Genomic DNA, 21,218 nt, shown 5'->3' on the forward strand with positions numbered 1-21,218 from the left:
AAGAAGCAAATTGCAAAGCTGCTTGTTGTTACCTGTACTTTGCCATTCTTTCCATATAACAAGATGAGACAACCTCTGTAATTTAGCTGAACTTCAAAAGTATAAAGAAAAGATCAACCTGGTCTTAGAAAAGGACTTTTAAAAAAAACAACATTTTAGAGTTTATATATATAATTTAGCTACAATAAAAAGTTGAGTGAAACATTGCACTTATCTTATACTGACCATAATAGCTGTGGGTTGTCACTGAGAAAAGTTGACAGACGGGAAGTGGGACATTTGTTTTTTTTCACCCTAAATCACACTACTGTCCATTGTCTTGTATGAGGATTACCAATCTCAGAATATGAAAAACCATGTCAATCTCTATCCCCGCAGGAAAGAATGGCGGGAGTTGTCAGGTGTGAGCACTGAAGTTGTAAGTGCAGCTCGGAATTAGAACACAGCTTGAAAAATGTAGCGTATTGTAAGATAAAGAAAGCAATGTATCTGCAGAAATATTTACCTATGTAGAACATACTTATATACAACACTGTCCAAATGATTGGTATATGTCAATGACCAGGGTAAGATCTTCTGTGGTGCTGCTACCATGACCCCATGTAGTGTAATCTCTGCTGGCCTTAACAGTTCGAAGTGGCTGTGATTGGACGATGCTGTGGAACATCGGGGGGTTTATGTGTTTTTACCCTACAGGCTGCAAAGGGGAGTCTGAAAAAATGCATGTAAAATATGCAATTGTAGAATCCCATAACTTCTGCATTAAGAAATGTATTAAAAATTAAACACAAATACATAAAATACAGGGAAAACCCCATCAAAAGCCATTTACAACTGCAATAATCAGAGCAGAGTGCCATTACATATTTTGGTAAGGACAATTGCAGAAAAAAAGTAGGCATTTCTGCACTAAGATATACACTATACAAAAAAAGTTGCACTCTACCGTGCAAAAGCATGTCAATGTGAAATATACGAAATATGAATAGCAATACGGCTTTTGAATATTAGGTTAAAAAATGAGACGCTTAGCATATAATTTGGCCAAATTATATCTGCCCATCAAGAGAGGTATTCACACACGTAGGGACCCATCTGTCTTTGAGACTACCTTGACAACTGTTGATGGGCAGATATAATTTGGCCAAATTCCATGCTGAGCGTCTCATTTTTTAAATTAATATTCAAAATCCGTATTGCTATTCATATTTCATATATTTCACATTGTGTTAACGTGGATTTACTCTGCGCTGCTGAATAACTGAGGTTTGGACGTAAATAATAAAATGTGGCTTTATCCAACGCGTTTCAATGTTCTCAGACTTCTTCATCAGGAAATTATCACTCGTTGGTCATCAGTGGACCTGTGGATCTGCTGCAGCCTATGCTATATACTACCTACATATTCTAGAATACCCGATACGTTAGAATCGGGCCACCATCTAGTCACTATATAAGAGCCATCACCTCTATAGCCAGGTATCACTATATAAGAGCCATCACCTCTATAGCCAGGCATCACTATATAAGAGCCATCACCTCTATACCCAGGCGTCACTATATAAGATCCATCACCTCTATAGCCAGGCGTCACTATATAAGAGCCATCATCTCTATAGCCAGGTGTCACTATATAAGAGCCATCACCTCTATAGCCAGGCGTCACTATATAAGAGCCATCACCTCTATAGCCAGGCATCACTATATAAGAGCCATCACCTTTATAGCCAGGCATCACTATATAAGAGCCATCACCTTTATAGCCAGGCATCACTATATAAGAGCCATCACCTCTATAGCCAGGCATCACTATATAAGAGCCATCATCTCTATAGCCAGGCGTCACTATATAAGAGCCATCACCTGTATAACCAGGTATCGATATATAACAGCCATCAGTAATAAAGAATCAGTCTTACCTGAGTTTGCAGCATTGCGCGTTCCACACGTCTAGAACTTCCCTTCTCTAATTTGGTCCTCAGTATTAGTGCAGATGTCTGGATGGCCCAAAATTTGGGTTGAGAAAGCAAACACTGAAATCAAAGAAGATAATTACACGTATGATACTGACTAAAAAGAGAACGATAAAACACAAATTATACTTATATATATATGACAGTACACTTAGTTTCAGATTTTATTGAGGGTATAGAATTTTGTGTGCAAATTGCCTCTTCAGAGAAAAAGAGGACTTGAACTCTATAGCGCCACCTGTTGGAAGTAGCGATCCTAGAAGTCACCATCAACCCTTTAACGAATCTTGCAATGTGACTTGATAAAAGTCAAACCAGAATCTCAATTCACAGACACGGTCTTTCGGGCTGTTGGCCCTCGTCAGTGCAAAGCATAAGAACTGATTTGACTAGGTGAGAGGCTCTGGACTGAGGTCTAAGGGGTAAGGTTTCTCCTTGTGGAGAGTGACATACCAGCTCTGGCTTATCAAGGTAAGGAGGCTTATTTGCTGTGCAATGCTCCTCTGGGAAATTTAATATGCAAATTGCCTCTTCAGAGAAAAAGAGGACTTGAACTCTATAGCGCCACATGTTGGAAGTAGCGATCCTATAATTTTGTGCAAACTAAATGAATCCTCAGCCAATAAATACAATGAAAAAATACTGAAAATATATAAAATATGCAAAACATAGTATACATTAATGAGCATGAATTGTGCAAAGAGTCATTATTACAGAACATATTCACTATAAGCCGACAACAGGGTGTCCTGATCCTGCAAAGGGTGCAGTAGTCATTACACAGAGGGATGCCCATTGTAGTTGCCTACGGCCAATGTTGGTAGTACAGCCCTAAACCTGAGCATGACCAAGTCTGAGAACAGAAACATGGAACATGAAGCGGTTAGATCTCATTATCAGACCAGCTTTTGGAATGGGATCTGCAGCTGCAATTATGGGTCTGGTAATGGCATCTGGTTATTCAGGCATAAAACACAATGGTGATGAAATGGTTAAGATCTAATACATAAAAAAGGTTATGCAGCTTTCCGACCGAGGAAAGAGTCAGGAATGTAATTTATTGGCTTTCTGTTTATCGGCCTCATCTGTGGGCAGGGAGTGTTGGCAGCGCTTGGGTTCCTGTTCTGTGGGTGTTTTCTGCTCGGGATATCCACTGCCCTTCCCAGGCTATCAACAGCTTCTTACTACAGAAATTCCCATGGGATAAAAAGTCATCTACTCACACAACATCATTTTACACTCAGAAAGAAAAAAACAAAAAAAACAAAATGTTCAATGTATAAAACTAGAAAGTGACATCAGTTTAAAAGTACCGAGATGAAATTCAGTAATGGGAGCAGATAGGAAATATGGAAAAAAGGCATCAATCCAAAAGCATCACTCAGGGCTCAGGTCCTCAAGTCATAACTGCAACTGGAAATCTGCCTGTGAAAAGCCTAATTAGAAAAGTAAATTAATAGGAGTAGGGGCTCTAAGTCCCAGTTCTCGGGATATGTGCCCCTTTCCATAGAGGTAAGTGGGCAGCTGATAACATGGGAATAAGCTTGTTCAGCCATTCATGATGCTACCATTGATCTCCGTGGAGAGGTATCGTACATGCATCATTGAATGAGGAGAGGGACTTGGGGGGTCAAATAATCTCAGTAAGGAGATTACAACTCCCACCTAGCTTCCTTTTATAACCTGACTTATTGATGACTCTGTAGTACTTCATGTATATTTGGTATTGAATTACCATAATAAGAAAAACTTCCCCCGAGATACGTCCCAAACACTGCATTTATTAAAAGGCCTTGTAAAACCATAAAGCTACAGACATAGGCTCTCACCTGATCTGAGATTGGGCGTAATGAGATGTAACTCCATGCTGGCAGATACAGAAACTGGGAAAAATAGTCAAAAATCTGGTTGAAAATTGCAAACAGATCCTATAGAATACAGACCGCACACTGGCAACTGGACCATTGTGTCAGCAGAAATACAACCATCAGGCAGTAGCATCTATATTATATATAAGTGGTTGTCCAACCATCGGACGGGAAATTGTTGCTGTACAATCCATATAGTGTGGCTGTGTGGGATTAGAAGACGACGTGTCTACTCACATTCTAGAAGCAATGCCATTCTTGTTCAAAGACCATGTCCAATTTTAGTCTAAGTTCCCAAAACCATATTTCTGGTCCAGATGTTGCCCATGAGAAAAACTGAAAGCACTTGGACCAATGTTATTCAATTGGGCTGTTCAGGTGAGCGAATAGCCCCATGAAAAAAATCGCAGCATGCACTAGTCTCTTCCGCATTTCAGATGATACTCACCTATTCAAGCTTATGGGTACACAAAAAAACAGATCCCATACAAATCATCCATATAATATGAAATTTACAAGGATAAGTTGCATTTTTTTAAAGGGGTCTTCCACTACTCGGACAACCCTTAAAAGAGTAAGACTTATACTCCCCTTTGGTACTAGCACTGCTCCAGCGGTAGTAGCACGGTGTCTCCTGATGCTTACACGACAAATCACTTACATCCGGGGGAGGCGAGTGCTCCTGCCCTTTCCTCCTCCTCCAAGTGTATTGATACATCTGAAGGAGGGGAGAGTGAAACAGCCACTGATTGGCCACAGGGATCACATGACTTAACAATGTTCACGAGCCCCGGGAGAGACAGTGCTGACACCACTGGAACAGGAACAGCGCCAGCACCGGAGTTAGTATAAGTGTAATTATTTTACTGGGGGAAAACGCACGGAGTGAGAAGTGGTTGACCGAGTAGCGGACAACCCCTTTAACATAGAAATCTGTATTTGATCTTGTAAATTTTAATCACTGCCGATGTATAAAAACGCATGTCATGTAGATGTAAAAAATACAGGTGACAATTCAGATGCAAAATTATCATTTTTTCTACATTAAAGTCAGGTGATTATGGGCATGGTTCTTACTACATTTTCACAAGGTTCTGATTTAATAAGAATCCAATATAATGAAAAGTGAAAAGCTTCTTCAGATGCTGTATAGAGGAGACAGTGCTTCTATGGAAACATTTCTCTGACATGGCACCCATTGTTCTTATAACTGGAGCTGGAGAGGACTCCATGTGCGACCCTTTACATTGGCATAGGGACAATCATGGTGGCACCAGCAGATCTACTGTGGCGCTACAGTGGCACTTAATTTTTAACATATCATAATGATTTGTGTTTCGCCAGCTGAAATATATTGTATATTATTGGATATACAAAAATCTTTGAACAATTAGAAGACCTGGTTCTCCATGGCTCACACGTTTGGAGCTGCCTACATTACAAGGCGCTTTGCATTGGTTTGGCTATAACTATACGGTGGTCTCACTGGGAGGTAATTACAATGATGGGCTCTCATTTGACTGAGGAAAGTGAAGTACAGTAATTCATTATAAAAGATAACACAATGGCATGGCCAGACTTGTTTCCAAGACAGGACTCCACTCACAAAGCACCTTCTCCTCCCACATCCTGACATATGTCAATTGAAGGGTGAAAAAGTGGCCCCCACCATGAAAATTCACCACCCCTGTCTATTCTTTCTTTTGAGGATACAGCGGCTCAGACTATGCATACTACAGGGTTTAAAAAGTACACCATTATCTGCTGCTCATTATCATCTCCCTTTCTTTCTTGTACAGTTACATAGGCCTTTGGGCAGCTCCGGACTGAAACATGCAAACTGCATATCAACCATTAAATGGGAAAAAGTCAGAGGCCAATTCCTTAATCCGTCCTCCCATCAGTTTGGAGCTACAGAATATACCGTAAATGTTTCTAACAAAAGGCAGCAGTCACGTCTCCAGTACCTTTTCATTACTTTATCGTTATCCTTCTGTGTCCCTGTATAAAAAAGAATTCATCCTTCACTTACAATTATGGCATATTATGCTGCAGAACAGCAGCCTAAATATGGGTAACCCTCAAATAGTCTCCTTTTATTACTGGATGTTTCATTAAAAAGGGAAAACTTGCTATTTTTGAGCAGCACTTCCAATGCCGAATGAAGCTTACAGCTTTGTTTACCCTGGGAGTCCTGGTTCATGGATAGAACTAATATAGAACTTGTAGAATAGTTAACCCTTTAGTGACAGCCAAATTTTTGAAATCTGATCAGTGTAATTTTATGTGGTAATAACTCTGCAATGCTTCAACAAATCCCAGTGATTTTGAGATTGTTTTTTCATGACACATTATACTTTATGATAATGGTAACTTTAGGTCAATATGTTTTGTGTTTATTTATAAAAAATATAAAAAATTTGAGAAAAATGTTAAAAAATTAGCAATTTTCTAAATTTGAATGATTATCCCTTTAATCCAGATAGTCATACCACAGTAAACCATTAATAAATAACATTTCCCACATGTTGGCTTTACATCAGCACCATTTGTAAAATGTTATTTTATTTTGTTAGCATTTTTGGAGGTTTAAAAATGTAGCAGCAATTTTTCATTTTTTTTCAAGGAAATTTACAAAATTTATTTTTTTAGGGGACTATCCATGTTTGAAGTGACTTTAGGGGTCCCATATATTGGGAAACCCCCAAACATGATACCATTTTAAAAACAGCACCCCTAGATATATTGAAAACTGCTGTCAGGTAGTTTATTAACCCTTCAGGTACTTTACAGGAATTAATGCAAAGTGGTAGACAGAAATGAAAATATGTATTTTTACCACCTAAATGCCTCTAACTTCTGAACAGATTACCAGAGCTGTCAGACTGTAAGGCCGCTATATGGCCATGAATTGCCATGGCAAACATCAGGACCACACAATCATGATCTGAGGGCACCAGTTTGGATATAGGGGAAGCCCCCACACTCTGTTAACCATTTATAATGATGTAGTCACTATTGACAGCAGCATCTAAGGGGTTAAACAGATTTGGAAGGTGTAAATACTGATCGTGGCTGATGCAGCAAGTTGTTAGCTATAGTGTACAGCCGACAGCTGCTGGATTGTCACCTGTATGGGGATGATATTCTCTTATATCTCAGGTCAGTTAAAAGACGTATTGGCTGCCATTAAGGGGTTAAAGGGTAACGCTACATTACAATGCCAATGTCTTTGCCATTCAAAGTCTATAGAGAAATGGGGATAGAATATACAAGTGACCGACAGCACTCACTCATTCGGGCGCTCGTTCCATATCCAGGGAACCCTCCTGGGTAAAACGTAAATATCTGCACAGAAGAACAGCGCTCCACCGGGTGTAATAGTCCAAAGAAATCTTTATTTAGCCATATAGCATCAGCGACGTTTCGACCATATGCTGGTCTTTTTCAAGCATACAAACATGGCGGCAAGGCGGTCTGAAATAGTGTGGACGACACGCAGAGAGCCAACCACCATCCAGTACCACCCACCTTACATCATAGTACAATATATTACTAAAAAAATATATAAATAGACATTATTATTATTATTATTATTTATTGTTATAGCGCCATTTATTCCATGGCGCTTTACATGTGAGGAGGGGTATACATAATGAACATCAGACACTTATGTGCATATATACATAATAGAGCTTTGTTTTCACTTCTCCTCCATAGATATACTTTTGCGTCCCTGTTGCCATAGTGATCAGCGGCCAATGGGGTATTTCCTTTAATGAGCTTCCTGTATAGTGGTTTGTTATGAGGCAATCTGGCCCCAAAAGCTTCATATAGCCAATCTATTAAATCCATTTATTAAGGCTACTATGCGTACCCCAATCAAATTCCCCCATACATCCTGTGCACTCCCGCATCATCACCGGACTCCACCGGCGTCCACACTGAACAGCAGGCATCAGGGCAGTGAAGCGCATGCGCACCAGCGCCACCCCGGGATCGCGTCTCGTCACGTGACCTGATTGGAGACACGCCCAGGGATGACGCGAACCTGCGCCGCACAGCATCTACCACGCGCATCTGTCGAACAGACAGGCTGCCTGGGGAACACGGGTAAATAGTGACGCGTCTCCCCGGAAACCAACCTGAGTGGCAGGCCGGGCCGTGGAGCAAGGGCCATTTCTATAGAGAAATGGGGAACATATCCTCCCAAAACTCATGGCACCACATGATTGTGGACATTGGGTGCAGCGCAGAAAGCGTCTGTTTTACTTCTATTTTATGATGCAATTGGTGGTGCACCCAATGATATTTTCAGCTGGGTATGCTCCATAATTCACCAGTAAAGGTACTAAATACATACTATAAAAGAATGAACATACGCATTGCGCATAAAATAAATGACTTGATGTGCACATGTTCAGTCTTTTAAGCTTCTTTTAACCGCTTCAGGTTTCCAAAGTGACTTGACCAATCTTCAAGCTTTTTTTGCTTTTAAGCCACTCACCCGTTTATTCAATAAAAGTTTTTTAAAAATGGAGACAAAAGATGTTGCAAAAACAAACAAAAAAAATACCACATAAGACAATTAAGATCAAAAGAGGATGGCCTGTCCTGAAGTGTTATGTTCCTGAAAAACTTGCTATGTTCACACACGTCTTACAGATGTATGCATATACCCTAACGTTATTGTCCACATGACTCATACAAGGAAAATTGACCTCCTGTTTCTACATACAGCTTAGAAGGATTCAGCTACTCAGTTTTTAATCATGTGATGTCATAGACCTAATGGAAAACAGAAGAATTAATTGGGTAGAAGGGCAAAATGAGCAATTGTAAATACACAGTGCTATATAATGGGATGAATGCAATATATTAAGAGGATTACAATTTTGATGGGAGGATTGCTTCTTTAATTCCAGAGTATTTCACTTTCTTTTGCTTTCGATATGGATGTCTCTCCTTTGAATGTAGAGGAGTGAAATGCAGTGAATTCCACAACAAATATGTAGCCAAACTGAGGCCACATATGTTGATACCGGATACTACCTAGTGGTCTGTAAGTGGCACTTATACTGTCCCTGCTGGCCTGTGCTCGACACATCGGAAACGGCCTGAGATTACTAGTCAGCCCATCACTGGGTAAAGTGGGCCATTGCTGCGCCCAGTGACTGACTATGTGACTATTTCTGATGAGTTGAGGATGGAAGCAGGAAGCACAAACCAGCAGGAATCGGGTAAGTTCCAAAATGGGACAGGCAGGGAATTGCTGAGCATGAATATAATTTCTGATATTATCTGTAACTGGTCTGAGGCTTTTTAATCAAGAAATGTAACTGGCTAGAAAAACAATTTCATTTTTTTGATATTCATTAAAATATTGTTCATAGCACTTCTCTCTCTTAACAAAGACATGTGTTGACTATTATAGTAGCCAAGGCGTTACAGTAGCATTCCCTATTATTATCATAACCAAGCAGAAAACCGAAAAAAGCTGACCAGTGTTTTCCTAGAAGAGAATTTTGTCCTATTCCCATCAAAAGGAAGACAAAAAGTATTGCGTTCTCTCTCAAAAACTTCCTGCCTAATTTCAGAATTCTCTGATCCCACGCGTTTCTGTACTTGCATCATCAGGGGTCCATCAGCATAAATTTGATAATTGCCACTATTTTGTGTGATATAGCATTCAGGTCATCCGGGCACCTTATTTATTATGGAATTAAAGTGTATTTCCAGAGACTTAAGAATAAATTGCTTAGCGTAAGTGTCTCAAGGTGTGGAAGACAAGAGGTGTTTTTTTGTCTTAGCCACTAAATTGATAAACGCCCTTTTTTCAATAGTGTTAAAAACCTAGAAAACATACTACAAGTGCAGACCTGCTGAGGCAAGAATCAGCAATTGTGACGAGGATATTTATTTGCCGTCACTAGTAACATAGGAATACAACAGTGATTATTGACTGATGCCCCAGTAGATGTGCACTTTTAGCACTATTGAATATAGGATATCTTGTAGTTTAGTCCATAGATATTTTCAGTGATTTGGTTCCAAGTTCTTTTGAACTAATTTATCCAGACATATACCGTACATGATAAATTAATGCATTTCCAATTAAACTTTGTTGCAGCAGCGTCAAGCTCAAAGTACGATGAAGCTTCCAAGCTTTAGTTCATATGGTTAAGAGAATCCGTACAGCCACGGTAAATAGTCCCAGAAAGCACAATTTTGTATTCGCTGGCACTTTTTTAGAGGGGTATTCCACTACCTAGGCAACCCCTTCTCAAGCACTATGTTTCCCACAAGTAAAATAATAACACCTATATTCCGCTCTGCTGCAGGCGCCATTGTAGCGGTGTAGGAACTGTCTCACCAGGGGCTCACGTGATAACAATGATCCCTGCATCTGCTTCACTCCATCCTCCTTCAGATGAAACTAACAAAAGGATTGATGAAGAATCCGCAGCTCTGACTATCTGTGTATGTCAGTTATGTCTGAAGGAGGGGATCATGAAGCAGCAGCTAACTGGCTGCAAAGATCGCGTAACATAACATTGTCAGGAGAGTCAGTGCCGACACCGCTGGAATGGCGCCCGTACCGGAGGTGAGAACACCTGCTGTTATTTTACTTAGGGGAAGCATAGTGATTCATAATTGGTTGTCTGAGTAGTAGACAATCCATTGAAGTCTGTATGATTAATTGTTATAAATAATGAAAAAAAGCTTGGATGTTTTAATCTAATTTTTGGCATTAGAGGCTACAGCAAAGCGATTAACCTGCAGAAATAGGGTTAAGGGTGCTTTCACGTTGCATTGTGTCCCCATCGGGCATACGTCTGAAATCCCAAGCAAGCACGGGTCTGGATGCATGCGCCAATGGGGCCAACTGCAATGGTGATGGCAGGGTGAACAACATAGTAGACTGTGTTTGCGTGGCCACCTCCTGTAAGCATGCACTCCCGAAAAAGTGAACGACAGAGCACATGTTAGTTCATCACTATTGCAGTCTACAGACCCCATAGGTGAATGTGTTCAGACTCTGTTTTATGGGGGATTTTGGACGTATGCCCCAACAGGGACAAAGAAGGCAATGTGAAAACAACCTTAATCTGTAGGTGCCACAATGCTGTCCGGCCACCTTACTAAAACCACGACTACTGGGAGAAAATGAACTTTCATCCTCCCGGGAGCCATCGACTTCCACTCAGAGGTGTGCACAGACTGGATACAATCAGTACACACGGAGCGGCAGGTGTAGGCATGACACAGCACGTTGCTTGCACAGATGCACCACTCTGAGGCACATCTGTGCAGAGACGGCTGTCATTCAAAGTGCTGGGGCGTGCTTACAATGCTGTGAGTGGTGACAGTAGCTGTGCAAGCACGACTCTGAAAGCCAGCAGCACGCAGGAGGAACACAACACATCATTATAAAGCTAGAAACCTGAATATTTACCCACTACCTGCATATTAAAGCTTCCTTCACACATCCGTGTGTCCAGTACATATGGTATCTGTTTTCTTTATGCATATCGCAAGTATAATCTATGGTACTATGCACATGTCCGTCTGTTGTTTTTCGTCAGCAATGGATGACAAGGGTCAATATAAGTTTGTGAGTCTGTGATAAACTTGTACAACACACAGCTGGCACCCGTGTGCCGCCCATGTTTGCAAAGCATAGGAGAAGCTTTGTAACTTGCTTCTACCTTTATCCATACTGGAAAAATACTGATGACACACAAATGGTAAAACGCACACATGGATGACACACTGGTAGTAAAAAAGGACACACGGATGACACACCAATGGTAAAAACGGTGTGGTGCAGTAACCCATGTTACAACCAGGGGGGCGCAGTGCGTGTGCTTCAGGATGAGCTTGGGGGCATAATTATGATGGTGAATTAGGGACTGGCATTTTTGTAAATGGCCAGTATGTGTTTCAGAGGTGCTCTGCGCTGTAAGCCCAAAATGATATGATTATGCTAGGACTTGTTGTTCCACAAGTGTTTGTTGTGTTTACTTATAAGGGGAGCCTATAGGGTTAGCTGGTGAGCTGGGCAGGACTGGCTAACCACAGACACCACCCACCTATGGGGTGGTTACAGCTACATAATGTGACCAGGGTTTGGGTCACATGGGTCAGAGTGTGAGTTCCTGTATAGCCTGTGTGTTGGAATGTTCTGGGATGGACTGGATTCCTGGAAGCACCTGTTGAGGCTATGGACTGAATGGTCAGTGTGTTGGAATGTCCTGGGATGGACTGGATTCCTGGAAGCACATCGTGAGACCATGGACTGAATGGTCAGTGTGCTGGAATGTCCTGGGATGGACTGGATTCCTGAAAGCACACGGTGAGACCATGGACTGAAGGCCTTTGTGTTGGAAGTGCCTGGGACTGGACTTCCTGAATACCGCACAGAGAGGCTGTATCTGCAGAGCCTGGGATGGCTACTGTGTTGGGGAAGCTACAGTTCCTACTGCGGGTCTGGACTATCGGAGGTGCCCTGGTCACAAGGACGGTGACCCCAGTGAGGCAGCTTTCCTCTGGGAACCCGCACTGACAGGAGTCAGTGTGTGGAGCCGGAGCTCCTGTAAGGTAACTCCAGATAAAAAGGGGGTTACGGGCAATTATCTGCCATTGGAACAGACTGTCGGTGGTTAACGTGTTCCATTGATGTATATAATGAACTGTTTGTGACACGGTTTATGAAGTTTAATAAACAGGATAGACCGTTTATGTGGAGAAACCGTGCCTAAGTGCTTTAATTCCCATTGCCAAACGAGTTTCCCCAACCCAGTCAGGTAGCATTATCTCACAACGGTCACACGGATGACACACTGACAGTAAAAACGGTCACACGGATGACACACCGATAGTAAAAACGGTCACACGGATGACACACCGATGGTAAAAACGGTCACACGGATGACATACTGATGTTAAAAACAGACACACGGATGACACACTGATGGTAAAAACGGTCACACGGATGACACACTGATGGTAAAAATGGGAACCCGGATGACACTGATGGTAAAAACAGACACACGGATGACACACAGATGGTAAAAACAGACACACGGATGACACACTGATAGTAAAAACAGACCCACGGATGACACACTGATGGTAAAAACGATCACACAGATGACACACTGATGGTAAAAACAGACACACGGATGACACACTGATAGTAAAAACAGACCCACGGATGACACACTGATGGAAAAAATGATCACACGGATGACACACTGATGGTAAAAACAGACACACGGATGACACACTGATGGTAAAAACGATCACACAGATGACACACTGATAGCAAAAGCAGACACACGGATGATATCCTGATGGTAAAAACGGTCACACGGATGACACACTGATGGTAAAAACAGACACACGGATGATACGCTGATGGTAAAAACAGACCCACGGATGACACACTGATGGAATAAATGATCACACGGATGACACACTGATGGTAAAAACAGACACACGGATGACACACTGATGGTAAAAACGATCACACAGATGACACACTGATAGCAAAAGCAGACACACGGATGATATCCTGATGGTAAAAACGGTCACACGGATGACACACTGATGGTAAAAACAGACACACGGATGATACGCTGATGGTAAAAACGGACACACGGATGACACACTGATAGTAAAAAGGGTCACGCGAATGACACACTGATAGTAAAAATGGACACATGGATGACATCCTGATGTTAAAAACAGACACACGGATAACACACTGATAGTGAAAACGGTCACAAGGATGACACACTGATGGTAAAAACAGACACAGGGATGACACACTGATGATAAAAATGGACACACGGATGACATGCTGATGGTAAAACCACACACGGATGACACACTGGTGGTAAAAACGTACACACTGATGTAAAAACACTGATGACATCAGTACATTTTTTCCATGTATGTGTTTAATTCAGACATATGAAGGAGGCCTAAGGTATTTAGGGACATGAAAAGTTCTCTTTAACTGGATGTTTATTGTTTAAAAGCAAAACAGAACTGTTTTTTCCACCTTCAGGACTGAATGAGTGGCATGGATCTGATATTCAGCGGTAAGCTGACAAATCTGTTCTTCTTGCCTACACTAAATTGATAAACCCCAGTAGAAGGAAATATTAGCTGCTTCCATCCATCCCTTAGTGACATCACTGCTTGACTGGGCTCAGACAGAATCTGCTGAATGGACCTTTCAGTATGGTGGGGCACTTTGACTCCACTTGGCCTACTGTCTTGCATGGTCTAAGAGAAATGCTGTGGTGAAATGCCGAGAGACAAAGAAAACCTTAAGGGTCACCAGTCTAACCCAAGAAGAGGTACAAAACTGGCTAAATAAGATTAAAAAAGATAAATCTCCGGGTCCGGATGGCATACACCCACGAGTACTAAGAGAACTAAGTAATGTAATAGACAAACCATTATTTCTTGTCTTTAGGGACTCTATAGCGACAGGGTCTGTTCCACAGGACTGGCGCATAGCAAATGTGGTGCCAATATTCAAAAAGGGCTCTAAAAATGAACCTGGAAATTATAGGCCAGTAAGTCTAACCTCTATTGTTGGTAAAATATTTGAAGGGTTTCTGAGGGATGTTATTCTGGGTTATCTCAATGAGAATAACTGTGTAACTCCATATCAGCATGGGTTTATGAGGAATCGCTCCTGTCAATATATTTATTAACGATCTGGCAGAAGGTTTACACAGTAAAATATCGATATTTGCAGATGATACAAAACTCTGTAAAGCAGTCAGTACAAGAGAAGATAGTATTCTGCTACAGATGGATCTGGAAAAGTTGGAAACTTGGGCCGAGAGGTGGCAGATGCGTTTTAACAATGATAAATGTAAGGTTATACACATGGGAAGAAGGAATCAATATCACCATTACACACTAAACGGCAAACCACTGGGTAAATTTGACAGGGAGAAGAACTTGGGAATTAGTTAATGATAAACTTACCTGGAGCAGCCAATGCCACGGACAAACATGATGAGACCATTACACTGCCTCTGTTAGACCGCACATGGAGTACGGTGTACAGTTTTAGACACCGGTGCTCAGGAAGTATATAATGGAACTAAAGCGAGTCCAAAGGAGAGCAACACAATTAATAAAGGGGATGGGGGAACTACAATACCCAAAGAGATTAACAAAATTAGGGTTATTTAGTCTCGAAAAAAGATGACTGAGGGCAATCTAATAACCATGTACAAGTATATAAGGGGACAATACAAATATCTGTCCGAGGATCTGTTTATACCAAGGAAGGTAACGGTCACAAGGGGGATTATAGGCTGAACTGGATGGACAAATGTCTTTTTCGACCTTGCTAACTATGTTACTATGTGTATCTGCCCCATTATACTCCATGGCTCCATTAGAGCCTCCATCTGAATCACATTTTTTCAGGAAATTAGATGGAAACCCCTATGCACTGCTCAGCACGGAGCACAATATAGAGTTTAACCTACCCAAATGTCACCATCATATGACCTATACCTGTAGCATGTCGACAATGTGTCTAAAGAGAAGGCATCAAACAAATGTTTTTTACATGATATGACCTCAGAGATTGGAATCCCTCTTTACACCACTGTTCCCAGCATTCCCTTTACAACTTGTAGAAAAAAACAACACTTGCTTGTAACCTTTTAGGTGACAAATGAAAATAAAGAGGATGTAGTAGAGAATAAGTGAAAAAAAGGTTAAAGTAAATCACAAAGTATCTTATATTCACTTTGATTTAGGCAAAGTTGGTTGATACAAAAGAGGCTAAAATTTTTGCAAGAAATTTCGCGTTCTGTACCAGAGCCAACTACAGGATGTAATTTTGTGACTGTTTAATTGAAACAAAAATTACTTATAACTTATTTACAAGATTTTGTAATTAGTTGGAAATATGTATCAAAGGGATTTTCTGGAATATTGTATATTTTTTGCCAGAAAGTAATGAAATATAGAAATAGTACCCTATAAGTTATGAAGAGATGACATCCGGGCACTAACCTCACACGTGATGTTTCTATGTGACAATTTAGGAGGTTGTCCCCTTTCAATTAAGTTTCTACCATCTTAGCAGTATGGTATAAAACAAACTGTGCTGTATTCCACTTCCCCGAGTCCACCAGCGAGTGTTTGCCGCTGCTCCCGATGCTGGCGGACTCCGGCACCACACTGAAAACCAATCAGTGAGCTCAGCATCTACACTGGCAGAGTCGCTGAGCTCACTGAATAGCTGCTGTGGTCAGTGACAAGAACTGGAGGAGTGGTGGGAAATTGAAGGTGGATCTGGGGAAGGTGAGCGAGCCAGTTTGTTGCTTTATAACAAACTGCTGCCATGAAAGAAATTTAATTGAAAGGGAACAACCCCGTTAAGTTTAGTGATGGGTTAAAAGGCATGTGACCTATGGATAGTAAAACTCTTTTTATACTTTATATCAGGTAAGAATATATTTATCATGGGTATATGAAGCCTAACTGGCTAACCCTCAAATATTCTCCTTTTCCTACCCAGCTGGCTCATTTCCAATTCTTGAGCAGCACTTCCACAACTGTATGAAACCCACAGCTCTGATTTCCCATCAAATGTGCAGAGTCCTTTCCTAAAATGTTAGGCTACGTTCACATTTGCGGTGCGTCGGGCGCAACCGCGGCGACGCATGCGCCCCTATATTTAACATGGGGGGCGCATGGACATGCGTTTTGTGACGCATGCTTTTTTTGGGCGCAAGCGTCAGGGCGCAGAGGACGCTGCTTGTTGCATTTTTTTGCGCTATAAAAATGAACACATGCGTCACAAAACGCAGCGTTTTGCATGCGTTTTTGCGTGCGTTGTGTAGCCGACGCAGCACACAACAACGCAAATGTGAACGTAGCCTTACACTGCTTTACCCCAAAATGACTAAGAGAAATGTTCCCAAGGACACATTAGGGCAATGAGAAGTTAAGCAGATGAGTTTCTTGTTTATGAATACAGCAAATTCCCCTAGTTTAACACTGACAATGCAGAGAACATCTATTAACCAACACGATCGTCGTTCTATTCATATTAATTGCTTTATCTTCCTTGGTATCAAAGACTGAATTTAAAAAAAAAAAACACAAAAGGTTAAAAGCTGTGTCTTTTGTAAAGAGCAATGAAATTGGATGTGCCACACACATTCATAGCCGGAGCCAATGCTCATTAATTGCATTTTGGCTTTAGTAGACGCTATCTACCACAATTGGGGATTGTAAGACAAATTGAGGTTGTAACACAAAGTCAAAGCAACTAAGATCCATTTCATTCAAACAACATGCGGCAAAGTGGAAAATGGTCTGGTACTGAGATTTGTTCCATGTACCTTGAAGTGAGAGCACCGTTCCCCAGCCTACTGGGCTTCCTGTTTACGTGGTGGCGGTGCGCTCCTGAAAGTAACAGTTTGAACCGGCCACATGGTTAAGCCGCTGTTCCAAAGGAAGGGCAGAGGGATCAGATCTAACCAGTGGGCAAGAGACGTGCTGTTTTCTATTCATGGATAACCGATTTACACATTCCAATACTAAACAAAATTGTGGTCCATTTTAGCAGATTCTGTAAATGGCAAAACTGTCTAATTATCTGCTTTCCTTTGCTGATTATCTACTAGTCTAGGTGCACCATATGGAGAGAAAGCTGATTTCTACGCTGTGTTCACATCTACACAGAAGGCTCTGTTGCAGATTCCATTTTATATACCAGAAATAATCATAATGTTCTATTTTTCCCAGTAAAATGACTGACACAGGGAAACATTACAGAACACATAATAGTAAATTGGGTCAGTCGGGCATCATTTATGTCCATTATGTGATGCTCCCACACTGATAGGTGTAACACTGCATTGATTATACAATGTGAAGAAGGTCACAGAAACTGAGTCCATATAAACCTGTCTTTACCTTGCTTCCTCTTGGTAGCGGCATTAGACATTGTAAGTCAAAGGTCCTCAACCTTTCAGGCCTTGAGAGCCACATTCAGCTTTGAGACAGGATTTTGAGCCACATCCAGCTCCTGCGCCCCTCATAGCAGTGGCAACCAAAGCCCCCATTACGGGTATAATGATAACCAAAACTTTACCACAGAAATCATCCCAAAGCAGAATACCAAAATCCAGGGGTTCCCACAATAGCCCCATTCAGCATTCTCCCATCAAGCTCTCCCAACACAGTCACATCCAGCTTGAAGCACCTCCTCTGACAGCTGGTATCATCCCATCTCCAGTGCACCATACTTAAAGAGGTTGTCCAGTCCAAATCAATAAGTCTGCAGTTACTCTGTGTGACTGCAGACTTATAAATCCCCAAGCATAGGCACTGTGCCAGAGTACGTCTAGTGTGCCGCGCCCCGTCTAGTGACACGGCAGTCCAGTTGGTATGGAGTGAGGTTGCGCCCACTGGCCAGGATCTGGCCTGGAGTCTGTACAACTCATACATAGCCTCTGGTTACAGGTTGGGGACCCCTATTGTAAGTGATGATAATGAAATATAAGTAGAAAACAGGTATTTCATATTTAACCCATTTGGCATCTAAAGTAAATGATGTTACATAGTTGCATGTACCCGTACCTTGCAGTCTTTTGGAATTGTTATGCTGTGTTACTCCAACATTGTGCCATGTAAAGAGTGACTGGAGTTTATGGTTCTATAGATGAAAAAAAAAGGCAAGGTCACCATCAAACTTAACCCTTATGAACGGTGAAAATTTTCATTTTTGCACTTTTTCCCTCCACTACATTAAACAGACATCATTTTTTTATTTTTCTATAGAGATAGTAGTTGTTGTTTTGAGGGGGCAAGTTTCAGTTTTAAATGACACCATTAACTTTCCCATACAATGTATGTAAAAAAAAGGGGGGAAAAAATTAATGCGAGATGAAATGGTGAAAGAAAAACAATGCAATAAATTGTGTTTACAGCGTTCATTGTATGGTAAGCATGACCCGACAATGTGATTCTTCAGGTCAGTACGATTGCGGTGATACCAAACTTGCAAACTTAGAAAAAAAAAGTGAGAATTTTTCTGTTGCTGGAGCTGCGTCATGGCTTTTTTTTACATGGTGAGCTCACATTTTCATTGATACCATTTTTGGGTACATTTAATGTTTTAATAGCTTTCTATTGTATTTTTTTAGGAAAATGTGGTGATTGAAATCAGCAAATCTGGAGTTTTGATTTATTTATTTTTTACACCGTTTACCACATGGGTTAAATAATTTTATATTTTTGACAGACTGTTCTCTTATAGTCAGGGTGATACCAAATCTGTTTTATTTAATGGGTAAAAAGAGGGCTGATTAAAACTGTATCTTGAAATATGTATTTTTTTTATATTTACTCTCTTTCTTTAGTCGTAGGGGATTTGAACCTGCTCCTTAAAAAAAATATGTAATTTTTATTGAAATGCTTCAAATTTTACAGGAAAAGAAAAAATAATTAGGTATTTTAGATTTTTCACTATCATTTATAAGTTAACCAATCTTATACTATAGTAATAGCTAAACATTTTCAAGTAGATGAAGATTAAAATTTTACAAACACACAGACTCAGACAAAAGGAAAGGGGGTAAATGAGGTGGAATGTTACAACCTAGTTATAGCCATCTCATAGAGGTCAATACACTGCTCATAAAAATAAACGGAACACTTAAACAACAGAATGTGAAATCAAACTGTCCACTTAGGGAGCAACACTGTTTGACAATCAATTTCACATTCTGTTGTGCAAATGGAATAGATAACAGATGGAAATGATTGCCAATTATCAAGACACACGCAATAAAGGAGTGGTTCAGCAGGGGGGGACCACAGACCACATCTCAGTACCAATGCTTCCTGACTGATGTTTTGGTCACTTTTGAATCTTGCTTGTGCTTTCACACTCGTGGTAGCATGAGACAGACTCTACAACCCACACAAGTGGCTCAGGATGGCACATCAATGCGAGCTGTGGCAAGAAGGTTTGCTGTGTCTATCACTATCAGCATAGTGTCCAGAGGCTGGAGGCGCTACCGGGAGACAGGCTAGTACACCAGGAGATGTGGAGGGGCCGTAGGAGGGCAACAACCCAGCAGCAGGAACGCTACCTCAGCCTTTGTGCAAGGAGGAACAGGAGGATCACTGCCAGAGCCCTGCAAAATGACCTCCAGCAGCCCACCAATGTGCATGTGTCTACAACAAACGGTTAGAAACCAACTCCATGAGGATGGTCTGAGTGCCCGACGTCCACAGATAGGGGTTGTGCTCACAGTGCAACACTGTGCAGGATGCTTGGCATTTGCCACAGAACACCAGGATTGGCAAATTCGCCACTGGCGCCCTGTGCTTTTCACAGATGAAATTAGGTTCACACTGAGCACATGTGACAGACGTGACAGAGTCTGGAGACGCTGAGGAGAGCGATCTGCTGCCTGCAACATCCTTCAGCATGACAGGTTTGGCAGTTGGTCAGTAATGGTGTGGGGTGGCATTTCTTTGGAGGGCTGCACAGCCCTCCATGTGCATGCCAGAGGTAGCCTGACTGCCATTAGGTACTGAGTTGAGAGCCTCAGACCCCTTTTGAGACCATATGCTGGTGCGGTTGGCCCTGGGTTCCTTCTCATGAAGGACAATGCCAGATGTGGCTGGAGTGTGTCAGCAGTTCCTGCAAGATGAAGGCATTGAAGCTATGGACTGGCCCGCCCGTTCCCCAGACCTGAATCCGATTGAACACATCTGGGACATCATGTTTCGCACCATCCACAAATGTCACGTTGCACCACAGACTGTCCAGGAGTTGGCGGATGCTTTAGTCCAGGTCTGGGAGGAGATCCCTCAGGAGACCATCCACCGCCTCATCAGGAGCATGCCCAGGCGTTGTAGGGAAGTCATACAGGCACTTGGAGGCCACACACACACAACAGAACATAATTTACTCATCTTGAGGCATTTCCACTGAAGTTGGACCAGTCTGTAATTTGATTTTCCACTTTGATTTTGAGTATCATTCCAAATCCAGACGTCCATGGGATATTCATTTTGATTTACATTGCTCATTTTTATGTTTTATCGTTCTCAACACATTCCCCTATGTAAATAATAAAGATTTGCAAATAGATCTAGTTGGGAAGGTGGAGAGGTTTTCTTCCAATGGTAGGCAATCAAACAGTGTGCTGCTGTTAACATATGTAAAAGCAGTCTAATGGATCTCTTGGATATGGATTCAGGAAAAATATTTAATAGAAAGAGCTGAGGACTTAATGGGAGATCCACTCCACAACTTGCTTAATGAGGAGTTGCAGTATCAACCAGAATGGTTTAATCAGTG

At 41.5% G+C, this 21,218-nt stretch overlaps 1 protein-coding gene across 1 annotated transcript in view; it reads right to left on the bottom strand.

Moving 5' to 3' along the window:
* Positions 1–21,218, bottom strand: part of TTC27 (tetratricopeptide repeat domain 27) — a 630,563-nt gene that overhangs the window by 201,451 nt on the left and 407,894 nt on the right. The window contains exon 11 of the mRNA XM_069769113.1: positions 1,920–2,033. Coding sequence (XP_069625214.1) covers positions 1,920–2,033 — 114 coding nt within the window. The remainder of the gene's footprint in view (positions 1–1,919; positions 2,034–21,218) is intronic.

This window comes from Ranitomeya imitator, chromosome 5 (genome assembly GCF_032444005.1).
Source record: "Ranitomeya imitator isolate aRanImi1 chromosome 5, aRanImi1.pri, whole genome shotgun sequence".
In the NCBI taxonomy this organism is placed as follows: Eukaryota; Metazoa; Chordata; class Amphibia; order Anura; family Dendrobatidae; genus Ranitomeya; species Ranitomeya imitator.